This window comes from Xenopus laevis, chromosome 7L (assembly GCF_017654675.1).
Source record: "Xenopus laevis strain J_2021 chromosome 7L, Xenopus_laevis_v10.1, whole genome shotgun sequence".
NCBI classification, from domain to species: Eukaryota; Metazoa; Chordata; class Amphibia; order Anura; family Pipidae; genus Xenopus; species Xenopus laevis.
Genome location: NC_054383.1, coordinates 27,096,371 through 27,123,018, shown reverse-complemented (window position 1 = coordinate 27,123,018; position 26,648 = coordinate 27,096,371). Strand labels below are relative to the sequence as shown.

The following is a 26,648-nucleotide window of genomic DNA, read 5'->3' as shown; positions in this document are numbered from 1 at the left end:
TTTTCCAAAGTTTCTACGTGGCATTAATTTAAGGTTTTTATATTCGGTGCAAATGGCCAGTTAGGACCAGGACCGGTATTACAAATTTACCAGCAACGAAACAAAAGGGCAGACAAAATGTTTTAGAACAGTTTTTATTTAAAAAAAAAAATCAAATCTTACATTCTACAAAAGTGTGTAAGGAACTTTAACATCAGTTTTGTTTGTTATTTTTTTTTCTTTTTTAATAGTTCAGTCTAGCCATATAGTCTTAAACAAATGCATAAATAACACTTTATTGTCCACCTATAAGCTTTGTATGTTTGGTACATTCCAAGTTATCTATCTACATAACTGCATTTTCTTTAAGGGAAGCCCATGAAATAAAAAACCGGGTCATTACAGGAAATAAAACTACCGAATGCCATACCCCACCCCAGACATATGGTGTCAACTCCCTTCTGACATATTCAAGAAGAAAAAAAAAAAAATGAAGCCCCCATTATATTTGTGACACAAGGCACCACTGAGGTTTACAGCCCCAATTTATCATATAACAGAAACAAGAAAATCAAAAGTGCCTTGTTTTTATATTCAAGATGAAACCAAAAATCAACCCTATAATCGGAAGTGCTTCTCTACCTTTCAACTGCTGAAGTGTCCATCCTCCTACAACAATTACATATTTAGTTAACTGCAGGCCAATGGCAGCCTCCTTACATTTTACTCCACACTTGTGTTCACTTTCATTACAACAGAAAAACAACATGGCTTCCCTATGCCCAGAATCAAGTGCTAGAGGACAAGGACAATGCCATACTTGATGGTGAAGAAAAAAAAAAAATTGGCAATTGGTTGCGTCTGGGCCAGGACACAGGGCAATTGTGGCCAGTGCCATTTTGGACGCATGCATTGAGCACTTTGCTTTGTGGGCTCAAGGTTTTAGGTGCAAGGGAAGTTCCTATGGCAGGTGTTGAATACAGGGGCTCCAAATGATGTAGAAGCTAGAGGGCATTCAGGAGATTCCCTTGTGCTGCTTATCTACCACCCACTCTGAACACAGGTAAAGCTGCAATCATAAGGACGGTGCAACCTGGGGGCAAGTTGCTTTGCATGTTGCCCCTTTAACGGAGGCTATGTCATTTAGGCCTAACATCTTAATGGTGCTATCATGGATGGGGGAGGAAGATGCCGTTGAAGAAAGAAATAGACTTATTACTGGATGATTGAGCATTAAGCCTTTTTTTATGGTCAAGGGATTGCACTGGAACTTTCAGTTGGTAGTACAAGCAAGTCATATGTATAAAGCTTTCAGTATAGCCCTTGGTTATCAGTCTATACACACACTGAATTCTTTTCTTCAGTGTAAAGAACAGGGACACCTTTTTCCTCCATGCAGATCCCTAACCATAGAAATTATGGCCTAAAATGCATTTTTAATCTTGCTCCCCTACCAATGCAATGTTGTATTACAGCGGCTTGTGATCCATGGTAGCAGAATCGTCCATCAAACAAACCTTTTAAAGCAGGGGTCCCCAACCTTTTTTGGCCCGGGGACCGGTGTCCAATTCTGGAGCGCCGGCGTCCAATTGGGGGCACCTCGTCTAGGCGGCCCAGTTGAGACTGCCCGAGGCCTGCGGACCGTTGGTTAGGGACACCTGTTTTAACGCACAACCCATAAACACTTTAATATCCTAGACGAGAGTAAAAACAGAAATGGAAATTCCAAAAGCACTAAAAAGCTACAGACATTTTGCCAACACCTTCCCTAAGGTCAACATTGCTGGTAAGGGGATGAGATCTGAATCAGATGAGCTGGGTTGGACCCATAGTAGTGGTGAGTTCTATGTGCAATGTCATTTTACACTACTGATGCACTTTATAGGCGTTTGAAGGAAAGGGTTAAACTGCTGCTGATAGCACAAGGAGATGCTGGAGGACAGAGGGATGGGTTCTAATAGAATGTAAAGTCATGCAGGTGCTATGTCGGACCCATAGCAGCACCCACCTCTATATTGCCAACTCCAGGATATTGGCTTATACCACACCCCTTAGGCAGGAATGCAGAAGATACTAAAAGATAAAATAAATGGATGATGTTGGTGCTGCTATGGGTCCAACATGGCGCCTGCAATTCATACCATACTCCCTAGTTAGGAATGCATAAGATACTGAAAGGTAAAGGAAAAAGGAAGTTGTTGGTAAAATGTCTTCAATGCTTTTGAATTTTTAATGAAATATTTATTTTGATGAAACTTCCTCTTGAAAAGGTCAACAGTTTCCCCTTCAGATGCCCTAGCAAGTTCGCAGACCCGGTTGGCATAACAAAGGTTGTTTTTGTGCTATTTCTCATTAAGATAGAAGATTGTTAAGGCTTTGCCATCTAATATGTACTGGAATTAGGGCTGACTGACACCAGTCTGAAACCATTGAGTGTAGACTGCCGCTTGCACTTTGAACTGGCTGTACCACCTGAAAACAGGATTTAGGGTTTTTTTTTTAATAGAAAAAAATGGATCTCAAAGTTACATCACACCCGAAAATTCATTAATTCACAGTTTTGACTACTTTCACAATGTATTCTTGGTAGAAGCCCGGGAGAAATAAATGCTTTTCAGTGTTAATTAACCGTAAGCAGAAATATATAATGTAACATCAACGAGCAGGGGATGAAATGTAAACCAATCAGCGGCACTCGCCTTCACCTTGTCTGTAGTCATCCATCTAAATGATTCATGCTTCATCTAACTCTTCATAAGGAACAAAAATGAAAAACACGTTGGACTGAACATATAGGCTTTCTACAGTAATATTTACAGATGCGTCATTAATCGGAAACTCGAGGCATGATGTCTATGATCCATGCTAATCTTGCGCGGCGATGAACTGCAAATAGGTACGTTATTAATTAACCTTAATGATTACTGTGATAGTACTATGTTTGTCTTCAAGCAACCGACATTGGCATTAACAGAAATATATTTTTCCATGGTTCAGAATGTTGCAAAAAAAAGGAAAAAAAAAAAAAGAAGAGTTCAGTGTTTTAAATGCACGACAAGTAACGCAACATCAAAATGGTATAAAAGCGAGCAGGAGTATTTCCTTCCATATGAAACCTGGGGTACAGTTTTCAAAACGAACGAGCCCATGCAAACCGCATATAAACCAAGATGGCGGCATCTTGAAGCCACATTTAAAGCAATCGGTTTTGTAGAGGTTGTGTGTTCTGTCTCAACAATCCACTGGCAACATATGACATCTCTCTGTGTGCCAAATCCTCTCACCAGATGTATCTGCTTTCAGTTTTGTTTTTATTAGAAAAGGTCATTTTAAGAGATTCAGAGACCCCTTCCCAGGATCACAATATCTTTTGGGAATCCTTCCATTTTAGCAATTTCAAAAAAGCCCAATTTGCTGTAGAAATCGAGGATTCTTGTATCGTCGGGTCTCACTTCACAGAAAGCACCGCGGGATCCTGAGGCAAAAAGTATAAGAAAGTGAGAGGAAAGCATTAGGGATGTTAGATAAAATAAAGAAATTAAAGCAACAGGCCAGGGCTGTTGTTGACTGATGCTGGCCATTCTGCAATCTTGCTCCTGGTCTCCTTGCTGCTGCTCTGGGTGGTTGAGCAAAACGTTTGGCTCTTATCAGTAGAGAGAAGCACTGGCCTGGTGTCTGACGTCAGCAATATTAATCCCTGTGAAAGTTCCCACCTAATAATGAGCCCGAATATTCTTTTTTTCAGCATTTAGCTGTTACCGCAATAAAAAGGTGGATATATAAAATCCACATACACAGGTTGTCTTTCTGGCTAGCCTGAAGGGCCATGGAAGCATGCGTTTACAAAGACATGAAGCTATATAAATGATAAATGCCCCATCCTGGGACTAACTTGCACGAATGGACACCCATAACCTCATTAAGGATTGAGATTTCTCCCTTCTTATCCAAAAGAGAACAGCAATATCGGTTTGCAACCACTAGATGGTGATAAATGACCGTTAATATTAAAGGCATATTTTGTTCTGTATTTAGGAACTCACCATTAGCCTTCAGAGAGGATAACAGGCAGCCCATCATTCCTTTGGCCACACTCGGATCCGTAACCTTTTTGTGAATGTCGACCTTGATTAGGGAAGGGAAGTTTGCGAGGAATGAATCTGGAAGGATTTCTTGTTCTTCATGAAAACTCAGCATCATTTTCTAATGAAAGAGAAAAAATGAGAAGTGATTAATGTGTGCACACAAGGAATATCTGCCCTGAGCAGAGAGAGACAACCTTGTATACTGATTCCGTTCCTTTACTTTTAACACTTTAAAGGAGAAGGAAAGGCTAAAATGAAGTAAGCTTTATCAGAAAGGTCTATATAAATACACCAGTAAGTAATGTTGCTCTGAGTCCTCTGTCAAAAGAAACACTGCATTTCTCTCCTTCTATTGTTATGCGTTTCTATATCAGACTTCCTGTTTTCAGCTTAAACCTCCAGGCCTAGGGCTTGAGCATGCTCAGTTTGCTCCCCCCCCCTGCTGTAATCTGAACTCAGAGCTATGAGTGAGCAGGGAAAGACTGAGGCAGGAAGTGATGTCACACCAAGCTAATATGGCAGCTGCTATCAAACAAACCGAGAAAGCTTCTATTGCAGTTTACTCAGGTATGGTAAAGCATTCTGCAGAATAAATAGTGTTATAGTGCACTAATAAACTGCTTCAGTAGCTTTCCTTCTCCTTTAAATAACCATACAGCTTTTTATGGGCCACTGAATAGAACAGCGACAGGAGCACAGCACAAAGGACAATGGTGGCCATTGTACATCCTTAAATCTTTTTAACCAGCCAAGCAGATTGCTGCTGTAAGGGTCATAAACTTGCAGCCACCTTGGCACTAAAGAAGACATATACTCACCCTTGAACTTAATGCTGCACTTAAATTACACTTTTGCAATTCACATCCCCCTCCCCCCATAAAGTTTCCATATTATCAGTCGAAAGCTGCTAATATTATAAATGTATAACAGCAGCACTGCAAAAGTTTAAACTACTGCTACAGGAAGCATTGCCTGATGCTTCTCTGCTCAGTTTATCATTTAATGTAACAGGAGCTGAACAGAGAACCCAAAGCGTTAGAATAAGTGTAACTGGGTGAATAGCAGCAATACCACCAAGTCTTACTAGTTTTTCTTGTAAGTCAGTAGGCTGGGGGTGAATGATGGCTCATGTAACATTTTTGTTAGCTCCAAAGGGCAACTTGAACAGAAAAAGACCAACAACCAATGGCATAACATACTTCTAAGTAACAAATCCAGTGTAACTTAACAAATCACTTCAAAGCAGTATCTGATGATTCTGACTTGGAAAGGACACCTCAACAAACTCTGAAAAGAGAAATCCATTTTTGGCACGTACAGAGTGTCCTTTTATTTGGCCACATTCTAAAGGAGGTAATGGATATAGGGATACGTATAAGCTCAAACACAGAAGGAAATATCACAGCTGTTTTCAGTCCCTTCATCCTGAAATTGGCAGCATGAGGGGGCAAATGCTATATACATGCGTATTTGTATCCAAAAGGTAAAATAAATGTGCCTTCCTTTAAGTGATCAGCTGTAGCCGTGTGTTCCCTGGCTCAGGGTGGAACGAATGCATGAAAGGTTTTCCTCTTTTGGAAACTATTCTGCTTCATCTCAAAGATGCCGACTCGCCGGCTTCATCCGCCTTTCAACAGTAGCCTTTGATTCAGACGCCATTCAGTGCCATACCCGATGGCATCATTGTAGGACAAGCAGCAGCTAGTAAAGTAAACAGCTTCCCAACTGAAAGTCTGAGTCACCGCACCGCAGTCACACTCAGAGCTTTCCCCGCTTTCATTACAGAAAAAGAGGGCAATGGCACGGAGTCATGGCTTCCTAAAACAATCTCTCCCTAAAGCAACCACCAGCGAAAAAGTGGTCTATTGTTCCTTTAAAGGAGAACTAAAGCAGTAGCTAGAAATGTTGAACATTGTTTTGGGCTTCTGTACCAGCCCAAGGCAACCACAGCCCTTTAGCAGTAAAGATCTGTCTCCCAGTGTGGGGAAGAGTCAATCTATTTAAAATGGTTTACCTCCCCAAGTTTCTCTACGTATTGCAACATGCCCTTGGTAGCTCCCCACACAACTCTTTCACCATATTTATACCATCCTCTTTCCATACGTGTGGGCCAACAAACCTCCCAGAGTAAGCAGATTAATGCTAATGGCTCCTCAGGAGCTGGGGGGCTTATACTATTATACTATTATGCTGCTCAATTAGCTTTCATCATAATTGGTTCTGCCCCAACTCTGAGAACTACCTCACAGCTCTTCATGCTACCCTGGCTGGTTCATTATAAACCTTGAGAAATGCACCATACCGGAAAGCTAGAGATACCCCTGAACTTCCCCCGATCTTAGCAACACCACAGAAGGTCTGGGCAAAGGCCGGTAACCTGTCCGATCGACCAAACTACCGATCTCCGCCGGCTTTTAACAACTCTAAATAAGGCAGACATCCAGCTATATCGCTATTTCCAATTAAGGCATGCTTTTGTAGCCCAATTTGGCTTTGTAAAGATACAAACACAAATGGTACCTTTTGAGGCTAGATTATGGAACCCCAATCTAAAGAAGCTTGTGTCTCAGTTGTACAAAACATTAGTGACCACATTGGGTAACCCACTTGAGAAGGCTAAGACCAAATGGGTAGTGGATATTCCCTCTCTAGACAATGATACATGGGAGGATGTGAAGGCGAACCTTTATAGCTCTCTTATTTCCACTAGGAACAAACTGATACAATTCAAAATCATTCACAGGACGTATATTACTCCATTGAGACTCAAAGCTATGGGCAGGAACCCCAACGCAAACTGCCGAAATGTCAAACCCCAGACACTGGTCTCTTTCATATGCTATGGACATGCCCAACAATCCATAAATACTGGACCAGCCTGGTCAAATATATAACAACACAAGTGTTACTCCCTGGTGCCATAACTCCAGAAATCTGTCTGCTGGGACTAGTAGATGATCTGGCCCCCCATACCAAAACCAGAAAGCTGCTAAGGTCCCTTCTTTTCTATGGTAAGAAGCTGATAGCACTTAAATGATGAGCCCTGACCCCCCTACAGTAAAGGCATGGCTCACACTGGTAAACAGTAAACTTCCCATGATAAAACGGATATATATGGCTAGGCATTGCCCTCAAAAATTTGATGCGGTGTGGGATCCCTGGCTTGAAGTCTGCCCAGGGGCAGTACCAAATGTGTGGCCTGTTAAGCTTCAACTGGGACCCACCCAAGCCTGTATAATTACAAAATTCCCCCCCCCCCCCCAGATATTGGAGGACTCTCTAAACGGGTTGTACACATTGGTAAAAATTATAAGTACATCATTGAGATTTATGGTATATTGCATCTTAATGTCTGCATAAAATGTAACATCCTTTTTCGTTTGTCTTTTTGTTTTGTTCTGTTGTGAAAATACAATAATAAAAACATACTCTGTGCTGCTATCACTGAGCTTAGGGTCCCACTCACAATATACAGTACACATAGAACAGAAATGTCACAATATAAGGCTAATTAGTAATTAATACACATAATTGCTACATGGCAGCACAGAAACCAGTGCAAATACCATCAGAATTTAATAATCAGCCCTGTAGCATCAGCTTATATGAAAGGCCAACCTTATTTTCTGCTGGATAATTAGTGACGACCCCTAAGCTTAGCTTCTCAACAGCGGCTCAGAGCCCACTGAGCATGTGAGTGTCACAGACACTTTCCAAGATGGTTAACCCCCCGTGACAAGTTTGAAGTCCTGGATCATTGCTGCTATTGACAAGCTGAAACTTTAGGCTGGTAAAATAGGTTCAGTATATGAAATATTACATTTTTTGCCACGTTCATTTTTAGGGTTTAGTTCTCCTTTAAAGGGATACGGATATATATTTCTATATGGTCCTTTCCTAGTTACGGGATCACCAGGATATGCATTGCAACATTTCTGGGGGCAGCTGGGAAACTGACAATATGTCTAGCCCCATGTCAAATTTCAAAATTAAATAAAATCTGTTTGCGGTTTTGAAAAATGGATTTCAGTGCAGAATTCTGCTGGAGAAGCACCATTAACTGATGCAATTTGAAAAAAAAATGTTTTCCCATGGCTGTATCCCTTTAAAGTTAGTTTAGAGATAAAAGGCCCCTTTAAATAAGGCCCCAATGAAAAAAACATACTGTGCCCCTTGCATGCACAGCCAAATCCCCTCCCTTATCTGCCCTAGCAACATCCCATGCTGGTGGAAAACAAATTGTTACCTCGGCTGGAGAGAGGTCTTTGTCGCCTTTGGGTTTGGTATATTTCTCCTGCATGAACGGAATCCAGGAATGTTTGCATTGATCTACGTACGGGGCAACATCAACTGTGCCCACAGCATATCCACAGATACCATCCTCGTCTTCCAGGACAAAACAATAGTCAAGGCTATGAGACAGAAGTCCACCAACAAGCCTAGATTTGGGAGAGGGGGGGGGGGGGGGGAAAAAAAAATTATATATCTATATTTACGCACGCACGCACGCACGCACGCACGCACACACGCACACACACACACACACACACACACACACACACACACACACTAAACAGTTGAGTTGGAAGTCTTTACACTTACTTGTCTCCAATCAGGTCAGGCTGACTTTCAAAAGGTAGGTCATCCATTGCATCGTCATACATTTCTCTACAAATTTTATACACGGATGCCTGGAAGTAGGAAAACAATCTGAATCGATATGGCCCACAATAATACGGAATATTCCTTCTTTACATAAAAAACTGATTTCTTTGAGAAAAAATACTTGGGAGGGGTGACCGAATGCGATGGTGTATATTATACAAATATATACAATAATTATATTTACTTGATAGAACCAATTACTGTATGTACTCAACTGCATAGGAAGAAAGGGCTTTACTAATGGGTCTTCTGCTGCCTTGAATTGTTTATAATGACTTTACACTTAAAAAGACAGATACTCTGCTCTTTAATATTTAGTCTGTTTTTTCACCTTGCCTCAAGACATTCATTAGAAAGCAACATGGCGGTTACCCGCTACATTAAGCATAAACTGGATGGGAAATAAGAAATTAAAAAAATATGTATTGAAATCTGGAAAGTTAGTGTAAAGGGGATCCCTTGACACTCTTCTGCAATTGCTTCATCGTCTGAGATTCTTAACCTATAGGTCAAAACCCAAAAATGGGGCCCCATGCTGTTTAGGTTGGATCTTTATGCTCCACCTAAACAATGTAACATTTTTCCCTACAATTAAAAACAGTGATTATATATTACCAGGCATATGAACTATGCTAGACTCACAAAAACTCAGCCTCTCTGTAAGAGGCTTTGTACAGGTATAGGATCCGTTATCCAAAAAACTCCCAATTACAGAAAGGCCATCTCTCGTAGACTCCATTGTAATCAAACAATTCAGATTTGAAAAAATGATTTCCTTTTTCCTTGTAGTAATGAAACCGTATGTTGTACTTCTTCCCAACTAAGATTTAATTAACCCTTATTGTATGCAAAAAAAAAAAAACCCTTTTGGTTTTAATTGATGTTTTAGTAGACTGAAGTTATGAAGATCCAAATTACAGAAAGAGCCCCTATCTGGAAAACCCCAGTTCCTGAGCATTCTGGATAACATGTCCCATACCTGTACTTTGATTCAATCAAAACTTCCATACATGTGCTATATTGACTACATGAGGATCTGAAAACCCTTAAGGGAATTCTGTCATGATTTATTTGGTAAATTTTTTTACTACCAGATAACACTCTGTACATTGCAAATAATTCATTCAACCTTTTATTCTGGAACGAATAAATGTATTTTTTTTGCAGTTGTAATATTGGTGTGTAGTTAGCCATCTCAGGTCATTCTACCTAGTCATGTGCTTTCAGAAAGAGCCAGTGCTGCACTATGGAACTGCTTTCTGAGAGGCTGCCATTTCTCCTGCTCAATGTAACTGAAGGAGTCACAGTGGGACCTGGATTCTTACTATTGAGTGCTGTTCTTAGATCTACCTGGGAGCCATTATCTGGTTACCTTCCCATTGTTCTGTTGAAGGGCTGCTGGGGAGGAAGGGTGATATCACTCCAACTTGCAGTGTAGCAGTAAAGAGTGACTAATGTTTATAAAGTCACATGACTGGGGGCACCTGGGAAACGGACATGTCTAGGCCCATGCCATAGTCCAAAATTAAATATAAAAAAAATCTGCTTACTCTTTTGAAAAATTCAATGCAGAATTCTGCAGAGCAGCACTATTAACTGATGCATTTTGTAAAAAATAGGGTTTCCCCGAGACAGAATCCCTTTAATCCCTGTACAGGTATGGGACCAGTTATCCAGAAAGCCCGGAACCCGGGGTTTTCTAGATAACAGATCTTTCCATAATTTGGATCTTCATATTTTACATCTACTAGAAAATCATGTAAATATTAAATACAGTAGAACCCCCATTTTACATTTTTCAGGGGACCATAAAAAAAAAAATGGTGTAAAATCCAGGAAAATGTAAGCTCAGGGAAATGTTTTATGCATAATATATAGTTGGGACCACAAAACAACTATGTAAAATGATGGAAAACCTAAAATAAGGGGATGTAAAATTGAGGTTCTTCTGTAATTCCACAATAGGATAATTTTGTCTCTAATAAAGATTAGTTATATCTTAGTTGGGATCAAGGTACATGTATGGGATCTGTTATCCAGAATGCACGGGACCTGGGGCTTTCGCATAACGGATATGTCCATGATTTGGATCTTCATAAGTCGATTAGAAAATTATGGTTTTGTTTTCAACAAGGATTCATTTTATCTTTGTCGGGATCAAGTACAAGGTACTGTTTTAATATTACAAGAAAAGGGAAATCATTTTGAAAAATTTGGATTATTTGGATAAAAAGGAGTCTATGGGAGACATCCTGTCTGGATAATGGGTTTCTGGGTCCCATACATGTAGTAGCAGCTATGCTTAAGATAGGGGACCAAGCAGTACTGATGGACCCAGAATCTTGCAATATCTTAACAGAGACTCCACTTTGGTTTAATAGCTTACAAATCGTCTCTTAACATTAAGGTATGGGCTGATGCTGCAGTAACGAGATGTAAACAGTTGCTGCATGAAGAGAGCTTTTTTTTTTTTTTTTTAAGCGGGATGAAAACGAGTGCATCACAGCAGTAAAGAGCGACTGAAGTTTATCAGAGCAAAAGTCACATAACTGGGGGAAGCCGGGAAACTGACAATGTCTCGCCCTGTGCCAGGTTTCAAAATACTAAATAATAAAAAATCAGTTGGCTCTTTTGAAGAACTGATTTCAGTGCAGAATTCTGCTGGTGCAGCACTATTAACTGATAAGTTTTGAGAAAAAAGTTTTGGGATTAGTATAGTTTCTAATGGATTTATAATAACGTAAAAATGTTGTTAACGTGATTTTGTGCAAGAGTAATGTTAAATACAGTTTACCCACTTGGGTCACTAGGGGTTCTCGAAGCACAATTTTCATCTCATTTTTGTATTTGATTTTTCCATCAGTTGGTTGTCAGAGGTGGTCTACACCAAACACTCCTTACAACTCTGTCGGAATAGCTCTAGGGGGTTTCTAAGACTTCTTATATTCTGAGGGAAGAAAACAACTGCAATGCACTGGATGAATTTACCACCTTCGTCTCATAATGCATTTCCCTGATTTTACAAAAAAAATTTTCTGGTGGTGTTCTACCGTCTGTTTTTTAAATTATGGCTATCATCTCCTGAGACAATGCTATACTGTGTAACTATGCCACATCTTTGTTTGTGATTAGTGACTGATTAAAACAAGGTGAATGAATAGTTCCAACCCAATTTTTTAGGGAAAAAAAGCAGAATTGCAACATAATTTGGTTACCCAATGAATTAATTGGAGATTTTTTTTTTGTTGGTGCGTAGCATGAAAGAAGGGTTTATACCCTACTGCAGAGTGCCTAATGCTTACAACTCATAGGCCATATAATTAACAATGTTCCAGAAGAGTTTATGTACAGGGTGAAGTTAAAAGAACTTTTTAATCCTTGACCGCCTATACACACAGGCCACCTCAGCATTGCGTGCAGCCCCAGACTGGCACAGGTTTAGTGATTCAAGACAACAAATCTGTATAGTTATGGAGAAAATTCATGGTTTGTGCCACAAACACAGTGTTAACAACCCACCACCCATAACACACTATGCCCACACAAAGGTGGTTTGCAGAGCATCCAGTAGAAGAAAATGAGGCCGATATCAGGCTCACTAACCAGTGGTGGAACATTTTTCCATTGAAAACAATCGGATCCTGGTTAGTAGTATTTTATAACAAATAACTGGAGAGCAAAACTGCACAGCTTAGTGTAGATGGGGCCTCACTAGCACTTTCTAAAGGGGAAGAATTACCCTTAAGAATCTGCACCCTTTGAACAGAGTAAAAACTGTCTCCAGCTCCTACTAAATGACATTGCCTGCTACAGCTAGTATCATCATCAGGATTTGCCTATCTTGGTGTTAAAGGTGTAACTACTATGTACATTAAGTTCACAACTTTACATTTACAGATACTGAATGAATTTCGTGCTACTTAGCCATCCACAGCACTGGTTTCACTGTCCGCATCAGTCTTTAATGAATAAATGACGTGAACCCAATAAAGAACCCTGTGGTACACTGCTAAACAGCCTAGCCAAATCACAGAATGAACGATTGACCATCAATTTCAGTACGCAATCCTTCTTTTTAATTATTTGGGATAGCATTAACTTTCTAATAATACACTGGTACAATACCAAATAAAAAGTTAGAGATAGTGCAGATTTAGCCAGGGCATTTATTCTGATTAAGCACTTGTGAGCCTCGTTCTCATTTAACCATCTCCTATATAAGTCACAGAGCCCTGATCTCATTTAACTTTAATTGTTTCAGAACCATGTCCTGTAAAAGTCACTGACATATTAGTTGGGCTAAGCCTTCTGTACTACTACAATGCAAGTCTTGTTACACCGGTTCCTCTTCTGTACATACGGAGGAAGAGAGTCCACTGTTTATAGAGAGTCCATTTTTCAACGGACCCACACTTTCAGCCTGCTGTTTTTTAATGTATATTGGTAGTATTGTATACTTATACAATACAGTACCCCTCGATTTCTGCAGCAATTAATGTAATATTTCTAAATTCAGTCTAAATGATGTGTCTTCTAATACCCAATCAAATGGGTTAAGTTTTAAGATTTCTTTTATATTGATAACAGAAATGGATACATACTAAATGGCACCAATAAGCACACTTATATAAGGCCAACACTTTTATTTTGTGGTTTTAATGCTTACCAACACTCAACTTTATATGTACTGGTTTCAGTACAAGCAAGGTTTCAAATCAAAGGACAGCCACCCTAGCACGAAGCAGAATTCTGCAGGAAAATGGGCATTTTACTAACAATTTTAAAACCAATGAATTAACTTTTACTCACCTCATCTTTAGGATAGTATGGTCTAATTGTGTAGACTTTTGAGGTGGGAGTCAAGGGGGGAGGCTGAAAAAAGAGGTCATTTGCTCCCTCAATTGGAAGCAAACGCTGTGAAAAACAAAAGGGAACTAAATGAGATACAGCAACGACAAAATAATAAACAAAAAAAACCGGCAATGTAGAACATCAAAGAAAATAAAACAATATTATAGGTACTGGGGCAAAAAGGCACATACAAGATTGCACAAGACAATTTTTTCTAGTATGGATTAACCTTTACCATTTACCATTACAGGTCATCTCCGGAAAGGAACGACAACACTGCAAATGGCACATGGAGAGGTTTGGTCTGAAGAGGGTTTACTCTTACAAGGGGAGACCTGTCATCCCATTAGACATTGTGAGGCAACATGCAGCGCGTTGCAGCACACCTGTGAGGGTGAAAATGCAGCGCATGAAAATCCATGAACAAATTTGACTTTATAAGCAAACAGGTGCTTTTCAATGAACTTTACTTGCTACCCGGATAACACCCACAGACAATAGAGACTTCACAACCCCCCCCCCCTTTGCTCATGGAAATTCAGTGAGCAGCCAACCATGCGCATGCCGTGCTCGCTTGCCAGCGCCAAGAATATCGCTGCGCAACCTGCAAAGGAATATAGTGAAATGCATCCCAATACGCTGCGCTTCGCAGGCGCTGGGAAAAACAGCATCTCCTCTTGCACCTGAAAACAGGACGGTAAGTATATTAAAATATTTCTCTACTGTTAACATCATGACAGTCGTAGCCATCAGCAGACCAAGCCTTTCAAAACCTCAGATGCACAGAAATGTCGGTTGAAAATAAAGTGTAAAAATAAAGTCATTCAGTTTTGAATTGTTGTTGTTTTTTTTTTTTTTTGATACCTGGAACTCTCCTGCTAGACCTCCTCTAAAGGCCCAGGGTTCTTGGTCTCCACTTAAGAACTGTGCTGAAGATTGACTACGACACCCTGTTGAGATCAGATCCAAGCGGAGAACGTTACAAGGGGGTATTTCAAGAGAGTCTACATTTCCAGCAAGCTGATATAATGTGGAAAAGGCTCTCTAACTTTCCTATCACCCACTGTTCCGAGGCTGTAATAATTCTGTGCCTTTCAAATACTACACACAGCACACGCCCATTACCAGAAAGGATGAAAAACAGGGAGACCCATTTATAACTCAATGGGGAAAAAATAAGCATTCTTTGTATACACTTCGCTTGCGGCTACTTTGAACATGCATATATACATCTCTGAAGTTAGCATTATTACAGCCCTAAATAATAACCTGATGTATCTGAAGTCACATTTACAAATTATATTACTGTGGATATGGAATGGATTGTATACCACCCCTAAAATGCAGCAACGGCTATTCCAATCTAACTTAGATTATATACACATGCAAAACCCAACGATAAAGCAAATCAATGTAATCCTCAGCCAGTCTGAAAGCAAGATATATCTCTCCGCTTTAATTTTTTAACTTAGAAAGGTTTACCCAATCCTGGTTCTAGGAACATGGATAGGATTTAAAGGTTCATGAAATATGTATCGTAAAAAGGGTCAACCATTATGGAGCTCAGCTATACAAAAATTATAGCAAAAGGGAAATTATATTTGAAGTGTATGCTTTACAGGACCTTTTTTTAAAAATGTTCAGCACAGCATAATATTATAACTATGCACAGAGAATTTACATGAGTTAGAGGTGAATCTGTGCAACCTGGGCTACACTGCCATAAAATGGAAGGCTGCCAACTATACAATCAGAATGGAAAGGCGTACAAAATGTGGGTCGCCAAGTACATCACTAAATTAATAGTGCTTAATTATTCTAGAATGAAATGATGCAGCAAATAGATAATATTTTGCCCTAGCCAGCTCAAATCATTTGCTTCCATGAGTTACAAAGCCATTCCATGCAATTGCCAAGTTTGCATTAAGACCCACAAATCCTTTCTAATTTATATGGGACATTCTTTCCTTGTTATTTGAACTTTTGTGCACCTTAGATAAAATCTATACTGTATTCTCTGGATTTTTACTGTTTTAAATAAAACAATTTCAAGCAACTTTGCAATATACATCAATTAAAAAATAATCAGAATTTTCATGATTTTTAATGGTTTCTGACAGTTCCCTAAGCCTAGCCCCCTGCTGATCTCTCTGACTACTTTGCTGAGCTGACTGACTACTGTTACTTTGTATCAACAGCCAGCTGTCCTCAGCCTGCATCATCCAAACCCCACAATTCCCTGCGCACATGATTTCAATAAGGAAAAAAACATCACAGAGCATTGCATTTTGGGTTATGTAGTCCCTGCATGCTGTGTAGTTGTTACAATTTGTAACATCAGTGTTTAGTCCCTCCTTCCCTGCCAGGATTTCAAATGATGCAGAAAGAGAAGAAGAAGCTGGATTTCAGCATAGAAAATGGCATTTATTCATACTTTCTGAAGAAACAGGTAACTGTGATTGGTATATTAGCGGTTTCCGTGTTATGGGGCTTCTTTATCATATTTTGTTTGGGAAGCCAGAGTTCCCCTTTAAGCAGTCTGGTAACTAGGGTCCAAATTACCCTAGCAGACTGGAATATGAACAGGAGTAGGCCTGCATAAAAAGAGGAGTAATAAAAATTGGCGATAACAATAGATTTATAGCCTTACAGAGTATTTGCTTTTTAGATGGGGTCAGTGAAAACCCAATTAAAAGGTTGCTTAGAATTGGCCATTCTATAACTTACTAAAATTTGAACCACCCCTTTAGCCTCCAGCAGTATGACTGAAGGTTCACTATATGATGCAAAATATATGTATTTCTTTAGCAAATTGTATGGCAATGTGTTTACGTCAATATGATGCTAGAAATCAGCCCCTCGTTGATAGAAGGTTAAGTCTTGTATGAGTGTTTACAGTACAGGTATGGGATCCATTATCCAGAAACACATTATCCAAAAAGATCCGAATTACGGAAAGGCCATCTCCCATAGACTCCATTTTAATGAAAGAATTAAAAAATTTTTAAAATGAGTTCCCTTTCCTCTGCAATAATAAAACATTATCTTGTACTTGATCCAAACTAAGATATAATTGATCCTTATTGGAAGCAAAACCAGCCAATTGGATTTATTTAATGTTTGCATGATTTTCTAGTAGACAAGATATGGAAAACCAGAAAACCACAGGTCCCAAGCATTCTGGATAACAGGTCCAATACCTGTATTTGGTATAAAAGTTATTTAGTAAATGTGACTTCAAATTTACAAAGTATGGATCTGACTATTCTGCCAATCTCATAACAGGCAACATTTAAGTCACTGCAGAAGGCTGCACAGATCTTGTTTTCTCCATCCAATAGCAGAAGAGACTTGTGCAGAGGGTTCGCTCATCTGTGCACAATGAGGAAGACACAATAAAGCCGTTAGTAAGTCGGGGAACAGAATAATTGTGTTGTCATAAGGACTAAAAGCAAAATGGGATGTTCTTAAATCACCCGCAACCTCATTGGTGGAATGAGGAAGAATTGCTGCATATAATAATGCCTGTTTTCTGCAAAATAGATGCATATGGAAATAGATTACTCGTTATTAAAAAGCACTTCATTTTATTGTTTTTTATGAAGATGCAGACTTTTTCTCAGTATAATGAAGGATCTTCACTAGATAAATACCAAGTGAGATTGTTATCTGACAAACCGATAGTTTTAGAGACCCCCCCCCCCAGTATCGCTGCCTGCTGCGTACTTTAAAAGCAAGTTCCCAGACTCCTTCACTAAGCGACATTGAAACCTGAAAATAAAATGGAGGCTACACAGGTAGCCCAGGCCATGCTGGTGCATACATATGGTTCTCAACTGGAACATTTATCTCTTTATGAATGACTGCTATAGACACACACAATTTAGTGTATAAATTGCCAGCGTGTTGTTTTTTTTTTACAATTTGTGGATAATATCCACAGCACCCCACACACCCCAAAATAAGTCCACTTAATCTCTTAAGCACCAGAATAGCCTTGCGCCAAAGCTCGCATGCGCAGAGAGCCGCCTTACTCGTTTCCAGGGTTGAACTGTGGCTCTTCAAAAGTTCTGTTAAAACAGCAATGAATGTTATCGCCACACAGCAAGCAGCAGGGCTACTGGGTTGAAAATTTGTTTTATTATCATAAGGAAATTCCCATAGAACTCTACCTATTGCTTTCAGTCCAGTTCACAAAAATTAAAACAATGACATCTGACACAATTGCAGTAATCCAAGGGGGAGGAAAAATCAGAGGAGTTTATGGACTTTAAATACAAATAATGTTTTTCTTGTTTAATTTGGCCTAAGTATCAACTAATTGACGTTTTTCCCCCTCCTGAAATACACACTTTGAGAGCATTAGATCATCATTCACATGGGTAAAAACTCACAATGGGAGAACTTACCGAGCCACTGCACAAAGGACTTCACCATTGAGATGATGCTCTTTATGTCCCACATATAAGGATATAAATCATAAAGGATTGTCCTGTTTGGGCAGTTGGAAAGGCGAGTGAACATTGATATCACAACGCTACACATTTCTTCAAATTTAATTGCTCGACCTCTCCATTCTGCAATCTGGAAAGTAAACAGACATGTTTAGGTAACAACAAATAGCTACTGAATGCTAGATGAAAGTCATGGGGATTAATAAAGGGGATCATCAGGAGAACAATGATCCATTGTATTGAGAAGATGCAGCCATGAGCAGAACATTAAGGTGGCCATACACGGAGAGATTCGCTCGTTTGATATGTTGCCAAATGAGCAGATCTCTCCCCAATATGCCAACCTTGAGGTGGGCAATATAGGGCTGATCCAACCATGGGCCCTAGGGCCCAATGATCGGATCCTAATGATGGGGAACGGCGGTCGAATTGCGAGACCGCATCAACGAACAGATGCGGCCGTGATCTGACTGGATTTTTAGTCCCCTCCGATCAACATCTGGCCGACTTTCGGCCAGATATCGATCGGGGAAGCCAATACATGGGCCAATAAGCTGCCGACTTGGTCTGTCGGCAGCTTTTATAGGCCCGTGTATGGCCAACTTTAGCTTCAAGCTTTCTACACATTCAAGGTTGGTGGTCCTTGATAATTATTTATTCGTAACCTATGCCCACAATTGCAATCTTCTATTGTGTGACTTCATGAATAACAAATCAACACTCCAATCTCTTGCTAATAAACTAAAACAAAATCTTGGAAAATCAAGGTTTGATGGGGTTCAGTCTGTATTCAACCCACAGTGATTAGAATTGCTAACCTCAGGCCCAAAGCCAGCACTCCTTTCTGCTGAAAATTGCCTTCTCAATTGTGGCTCTTTGCTCAGGCAAAATAAACATAACACAAGGTTATGTACAGGGTTACATTGCTGCTGACTTGTGTTTAGTATGGTGGAAAACTTATGCTGACATACGTATTCATTGGGTCATGCCATAAACAAAGAAAGGGAGTTGTCCCTGCTTCTTCTGTGCTTAGGAGTTCCTATTACAGGCTAATTTCACATCAACCAAGCCCTGACCTGAACATGTCCCTTTGTCCACTAAACCATGCTCTGAAAAGCATCGTCAGGCTTTAAAGGAACATTAACACAAAAAGTGTTTAAAGTATCATATCACCATTATGTTCTACAGAGCTTATCTGCTATCTGCTGTGTAACCTTTGAATGGCTGCCCCCATTGCTACACAGCAGCTTATTTATATAAACAATAGTATTGTTTTTGAAGTAAACAGCAGTTCAACCAGTGCAGGTTAACACTATATTATCTTTTTATTACTTTAAAATACTTTCATCTTTGATGTTACTGTTCCTTTAATGTGGAAGGTGGCAGAGGGGGGAGGAAGTCTTATATAAGACAGAATGGCTATATTAATTTTTAAAACCTGTGCAGAAAAAAATTAACAGAATTATATTTTAACTTTTGTACAATCAGTTTCGTCCTAAACGTCATTCCACTCCATTTATCATTAAAGGAAAACTATACCCCCCAAACAATGTAGGTCTCTATAAAAAGATATTGCATAAAAGAGCTCATATGTAAAACCCTGCTTCATGTAAATAAACCATTTTCATAATAATACACTTTTATAGTAGTATGTGCCATTGGGTAATCATAAATAGAAAATTGCCATTTTAAAAAATAAGGGCCGCCCCCTGGGATCGTAGGATTCACTGTACTCACACACAAACCAAACAAACCATACATGTTAGGTCACATGAGCCAATTAACAGACAGAGTTGTGTCTTTTGCTTCAACACTTCTTCCTGTTACAGTTAGAGTTGAAGTATTTCTGGTCAGGTGATCTCTGAGACAGCACAGAGACCATCACGAAATGGTGGCTCAAGGCAAGAGATGTAAAAGGGCAATATTTACTTAAATATATATTCCAGTTTGGTGAGATTCTTTAATATGCCACTTAGTATGATATGAACTATCTGTTGCTTAAGTGTTCATTTTGGGGGTATAGTTTTCCTTTAAAGGAAATCTATATCCTTCAAACAATGTTGGTCTAGAAAAGTTGCATAGAACAGTTCATGTGTAAAACCCTGCTTCATGTAAATAAACCATTTTCATAATATACTTTTTTAGTTGTATGTGCCATTGGGTAATCATTAATAGAAAACTGCCATTTTAAAAAATAAGCGCCGTCCCCTGGGATCGTATGATTCACGGTGCACACAAACATACCAAACCATACATGTTAGGTCACATGAGCCAATTAAAAGACAGATTTCTGTCTTTTGCTTCCACACTTCTTCCTGTTAGAGTTATAGTATTTCTGGTCAGGTGATCTCAGAGGCAGCACACAGACCATCATGAAATGGTGGTTCAAGGCAAGAGATGTAAAAGGGCAATATTTACTTAAATGTATATACCAGTTTGTTAAGATTCTTTAATATGCCACTTAGTATTTATGAAATTCTATCTGTTGCTTAAATACTCATTTTGGGGGTTTTCCTTTAAAGTGCCAATGCTCTTTGCAGAACCTTGTAGCATGATACAGATGCTGATTTTATGAGAATTCTTATTGTGTCTTGTTTTTTCTTTTCATGGATTTGGAAATATTTGCCATAAAGCAATAACTGCAGTGTCCATAAAAGAATAGCAGTAGAGGGACCAGTAGAAATCCCAAAATGTCAAGCCAATAAACAGAGTGAACATTACAAATGCAGAGTCTGCATTCCTACAAACCAAACCCGCACAAGGGAGCGTTATGACTTAGCAGAAAGTAAAAGGACAATGCACTTACTTTATCATTATCTTTGCCTCCACAGTTCACGCTCACTACACTGCTATTGGCACGTAGCCACTGAAATTCCTTTAGCATCTGAACACCTTTTGGCCCATGTTCGTAAGGCAGGTAGAATACATCGGCAAGCAGTTGTAAATCATCGAGACTCACTGCTTCGGCTGTATAAAGAGGCTTTTCATTTGGACCTGGGACAAACAGTTCCTTGTTGACTAGCTCATCTGTTTGCATCGGAGCAATGTCGCTACACACGTCCTCTTGCATGCAGGCTTCAGAAGACTTCCCTTCAACCACACTCTCTTTGTCCGTGTCCATTGGTTTTAACTCTTCTGACATTTTAGCTTCGATATTGTCTGTCAAAATATGGCCAACGTTTTTATTTACATCTTCTAGCTTTTCTACTACCATATCCATAGGTTCCTCCTCAGGCTGCTTTTTCTCTTCTTCCTTTGGCAACATTGGTGGTTCAGCATTCAAAGGAGCCCCTTGGCTCATAATAGGCTGGTAAACGGTTATGACAGTGGTTGCTGCATTGAGGGCTGGTGCAGAAAGTAATGGCAGCATTCCAACAACACTTGCCATAGCTCCACTCTGGGCTACTTGGCGACCTGGTAAAAACAAATGCAGATACAAAAATTTACAAAAATCCACGCAGTTCATGAGTAGATAAAATATGACCTGAGAGTAGCTAAATGAAACGCATAAAAACATTTACACACACCAATAAAGCACAAAAAAACCTTGCCCAAAATGATTTCCATACATACCACAATGCAACTTTCTAGTCGCCTTCAAAACGGTTACAATCGGTCTCTCATAAATCCATTCTAATTGACATTTTCCCATAAACATTTTAAGAGTATGGTTTCTACAGAAACCTTTGTTATTTTTATCATTAAAGAGTGATTCTAAAGATACATTCAGGTTCAGAGCTTGTGTCCCAAAAGAACAAAGAAAGATCAATTGCCCTTCTTTGTAAGGCTCAATATTACTAACTTTACTGCTGGACAGAATGTCTGTAGCTGAATAAACAACACAAGCAAAAGAGAAGAGGAGGCTTAGCCAAGACAAAATAAACACAAGTCATTACATTTATAAAGGATTATTATATAAAATTAACCTGGAAACAAAGGTCACTATTAAAGCAATTACTACATAGGGCAACTATGAGAGCATCCGAAGCCTATCTGTGCAGAATACAAAACCTTTATATTAACTTTTAGTATAATGTAGAGACACAAAATATAATAAACTTACTGCTATACTGATTTGGAACCCCATATTCTTCCAGCCATTCCTTTAAAGCCAATTTTAAAGCCAATTGAGGGCTATATAACAGATCAGTTTCAATATCTTCATCACTTCCTTCATTCTCCAGCTTAATCTGAATAGAAACGGTGCGATCTTCACTGTCAGCTGTAAAGAAATGCAAAGCAATGGTCAGAAATTCAAGTAAACTTTGTAAAAATGTCATGTTTGGACCCAAACATAAAAATCTTTACTGCTCTGCCTGACACTACTGATCTTAGTCAAGAGAACAAAGAGAAAAATTATAAAGAAATTTGTAAGGATCAGAGAAGTACTACTTAGTTGGGGCAGCAATGTAGAATAGGGGAGAGGGGAGGGAGAAGGGACGTGGGGGTATATATATCAAACAGTAAAATTACAGCTTGCCACAGTCAAATAGAGTGAAATTCTGCTGCTTCAATTTCTAAGAATTTTTAGGGGTATAATTAATAGGAGGGTGAAAGTGTGAGTTCAGGGACTTTCAGTGGGCAAAAGTGGTGAAGATCCAGTAGGAGACAGGTTGTGGCTATTTAGTGATGGAGATGACTATGTAAAACTGTAAATGATGTGTATTGTGATTGGAGTGTGGGATGTAAAGATCTAATTTAGCAGCAGCCTAGTATTCAGTCATGGAACAGTTCAGGATCAGACTGTATTTAATTGTTTTAGTAATAAAAGAAGCTTTACTTTACATCTAGTGATAGGCAAATAAAAAACGAACACAAAACACAGCTCATGCAATGAAAAAAACCACGATTGCCAAACAACTAAAATAATAGAGATTATGCGGCAGGTTTATAAAGGGTCAAATTGAAAATTAAAATTTTTTTATGGTCAAAACTGTCAAATTTGATTAGGGAGTTATTTAAATTCGAATCGAGTTTGTTTTTTTTAACAAAACTCGAATTCGATTTTCAAGATTTATCATACCCTTTAAGAATTTGAATTTGACTATTCGCCACATAAAACCTGCCGAATTGCTTTTTGAGTCAATGGGAGAGGTCCAGGGAACAATTTGGAGCTATTTGCAGCCTATTATAGTCAAGTTTTTTTTCGGAGAAAAAACTTGAATAGAATTTGATTCGAATTTGATTTTTATGGGTCGAAATCAATTCATCAGAGTTTTAAAAATTTAGATTGGTGGAATTTCACTTTATGTAGTGTATTCTCCACCCACATAGAAACTCCTGCCACTGGCTTGAATGGCAAACGCCTTGAGCATTTTTGGCCCAAAATCCACCTGTCACAGCTGGCAACAGGCAGTTGCCAATCAAGTGTCAGCTAGCACTGGCAATGCCAGGCAGTTCTCTAACAAAAGAAATAACCAGTAAAAAAGATCTATTCCTGCCCACACCCAACAAGTGAAAATCTTTTAAAGTTACATATTTCCTGCTTTTAGCAATGGCAACTGTACCATATACGAAAACACAAAACCATACTTACTCATAATCACATCTTTTCTAACGCCATTTATGTTGGACTTATACCAAGTAGCTAAGGTGTGAATTGCAACAAAATTTGATTCAAATTCACAATTCGGGTTAGTCAGGACGCCACGAAGCCTTGGAATCAGCTCAGTAGAGCGACCTTTGTAAGGGCCAAGAAACAGTCTCTTTTGATCGTAGTCATTTGCATGTATGTTGTCCCATATAACTGGAGATCTCTTTAGAATTTTGGTGACTTCTTCAATAGTCTCCACAGGAATATCTTTGGAAACAACCTTGGGACCTGCAAAAAGCACAAATGTCATGAGCACAAGCTTAAAACATTACGCATTACCCACAAAATTGGACCTCTTTTTGTGGGTCTGTTTCCTTTCAGGTAATGCTGCCAGCCCACTCTGAATGTCATGATGGCAGATTTATCAATGATCTTATGTATCAAATGATACTTACTGGTAATAACAATTTGGGATTGATTTAAGCAAATGTATTATCTGATACAATCATTTCCATACTGAACAAATCACTCCTAATTACATTCTGGTCACATAGGATAGTATTTCTGCATTTCAATTCGATCAACAAAGATCAAATCAATGTTTAAAAAAAAAAAAAAAAAAAATCACAGTACGAATTCTAGGAGATAGCCGTGGGAAATTATTTGTAAAACCCAATGATCCTGGATCCTTGGCCACCAAACCTCCCAAACTTTCTTAAGCGTCCGCCTAAGAGAATGCTCTCTGGGGTGGGCACTTCCTCATGTTGAGGGTGGCATCGAGCTTCTGTTTTCAGACCAGGAAGGTTGGATGCTTGGTGTTTCTGTTTGTGTCTTTTGCCTTTGACTCTGGCCTCAGCGAAAGGGACGAAAAAATGGGTCTTTATTTTGCGGCAGCAGGGTACTCTTGCCCACTGTAGCCTGGGATATTATCTTTTCTAATTTTTCAGGTCTGCGGACCAGTTCTTTAGCCATAAAAAACGTTTTGCTGCGATGGATTGGGTGGAGGCCCTTGTGATGAGTTTTGCGGTGTCCAAGGCAGCGTGGCATATGCATACATTTGCGTCCGCGATTTGCGCTAGAAGGAGGTCCATGCCTTCTGAGCCAATAAGTTGGGCCACCTTATCCACCCACACCTCGATTGCCCTGGAAACTCAGGCTGTGGAAAAGATGGGGCATAGGGCCCCCCGGTTGCTGTGAATATTGCCTTACAGAAACTCTCAAGACGTTTGTCTATGGCAGGGGTCAGCAACCTTTACTATCAAAAGAGCTATTTTGCCCCCTCTTCCACTAAAGAAAAATTGCCAGGAGCCGCAAAACATACAACATAGCTTATAAACTTTAAACCTTTTTTTAATTTTAACTGTTACAACAACAGAATACAACAAACAGAAGTGCAGTGTGCATGTGTAGGCCTACTTTGAAATAAATTAAATACTGAATAGCCCTATTAAATTCTACTGTTCATATCTGTTTAATGTGATTTCTGCTGATCTTCCCTCTCTTGTCTTGAGTGTGTGACCGCAGTAAGGACCATGATGAATCATCTTGCTGCGGCTCGTCTTGCCTGTCACTCCTGGGACGTCTATACAGCCCTCGCACCTGCTGGAGGCTTCCCGAGTGTGCGACTGCGGTAAGCTAAACGTTCGCTTACCACGGTCACACACTCAAGAAGCCGCCAGCAGGTGTAAGGGCTGCACAGATGACATGACAGGCAAAGCCGTCAAGACTGAGCCGCAGCAAGAAGGATGAAGAGCCACATGAGGCTCCGGAGCCGCGGGTTGCCTACCCCTGGTCTATGGGATCATTGAAGGTTGCTGAATCGGCTACAGGAATGGTAGTGGTTTTGGATAGTCTGGAGACCGGTGGGTCTACCACTGGGGGTGAAGATCCTTCCTGAGGGAAGGGATAGTTCTGTGTGAAGCGTCTTGAAAACTGGACTCTGTGGTCCGGTGTTTTACATTGTGTTTTTACAATATCATCTAGCTGTTCATATGCTTGGAAGACACAAGAGGATTTCTTTTGTCTCTTAAAAGTGTTCTTGCTTGGCACTGCCGTAGCATCTTCTTAGCATATAGCCTGTAAGACAGCTTAAATAAGACTTTCCACCTCCCTCTATTATCTAGGAGCGTCCTGCTCCTGATCAAAGTCCTCTCTGGAGAGGATCTCCCTTTCTTCCCCTGAACCTTCTTCCTGATCATCAGAGGAGCCCTGTGAAAAAGTAGGTGGGCGCTTTGGGGCATGTAGAGTGCCCGTCTTGTGGGGGGGTGTGGACAGGCGTTCTAGAACCATGTCCAAAGTCTCCGATATTCTGGCCAGGTTTTGCAGACCTGCTAATGATAGAAATAGTGCTACTCTGGGCCCTGCATCTGAATCTACTCTGAATCCAAGCTCATTTGAGTAGCTGGAGCTGCCGCAGCGCTGGCTCATAGGACTGCATTAGATTGATGGAATGCAGGGGATGTTGTAGGGGCAGGTCTGCAGGCAAGGCATACTAGCTCAGTCGAAGTGTTGGGCAATTTAGACATGCAAGATGCGCAAGCAAAATAACTAGTTATGGTGCCAAAATTGCTGCCGTATTTGACCAAGGAAAGCGCGGTAAGAGGAAGGTCTGTTACCAAGATGGCGCCTTTGGACTCTTTCTTTATCTCGGAAGATAATGAAGAGAAGCCGTTGCGGCTTGCATTCATGCTCGTGGGCAGTGGATGCGCTAGTTAACACTCTGTATGCGTTCCTCCGCCTGGCTGGATAGTGCAATAACGGAGATACCCTAAGAATGAGTGCGGTGTGCAGGGGAGGGTCAGAGAGAAAAAGGTATAATGGGGAGAGAGGAAGGTAATACTTACCACCTCTGCCAGCCATAAATGCTCATTCAAACTGCACCCTATTCTGGCTGCTAGTTGATAATATATTTTTCTATGACCACATTTATATGAGAACAGCCTATTCCAATGATGGACGAATGGTTAAGTGTCAGAGTTTAAGAATAATAAAGTCTTATACCAAATGTATTAGTCCCCTATCATTCTGACGCAGCAATACCAACCGTCCAAAGCAGGTAGGTGCAGGGAGGGTTGATGTTAC

The 26,648-nt window shown here is 39.9% G+C and overlaps 1 protein-coding gene across 1 annotated transcript in view; it reads right to left on the bottom strand.

Moving 5' to 3' along the window:
• Positions 1 to 118: 118 nt before the first annotated feature.
• oga.L (O-GlcNAcase L homeolog) overlaps positions 119 to 26,648 on the bottom strand; it is a 45,806-nt gene continuing 19,276 nt past the window's right edge. The window contains exons 7-16 of the mRNA XM_018225251.2: positions 23,571 to 23,855; positions 22,098 to 22,256; positions 20,841 to 21,448; positions 17,990 to 18,164; positions 14,445 to 14,530; positions 13,539 to 13,643; positions 8,667 to 8,755; positions 8,311 to 8,503; positions 4,023 to 4,182; positions 119 to 3,454 (exon numbers count right to left, since the gene is read on the bottom strand). Coding sequence (XP_018080740.1) covers positions 3,318 to 3,454; positions 4,023 to 4,182; positions 8,311 to 8,503; positions 8,667 to 8,755; positions 13,539 to 13,643; positions 14,445 to 14,530; positions 17,990 to 18,164; positions 20,841 to 21,448; positions 22,098 to 22,256; positions 23,571 to 23,855 — 1,997 coding nt within the window. The 3' untranslated portion in view covers positions 119 to 3,317. The remainder of the gene's footprint in view (positions 3,455 to 4,022; positions 4,183 to 8,310; positions 8,504 to 8,666; positions 8,756 to 13,538; positions 13,644 to 14,444; positions 14,531 to 17,989; positions 18,165 to 20,840; positions 21,449 to 22,097; positions 22,257 to 23,570; positions 23,856 to 26,648) is intronic.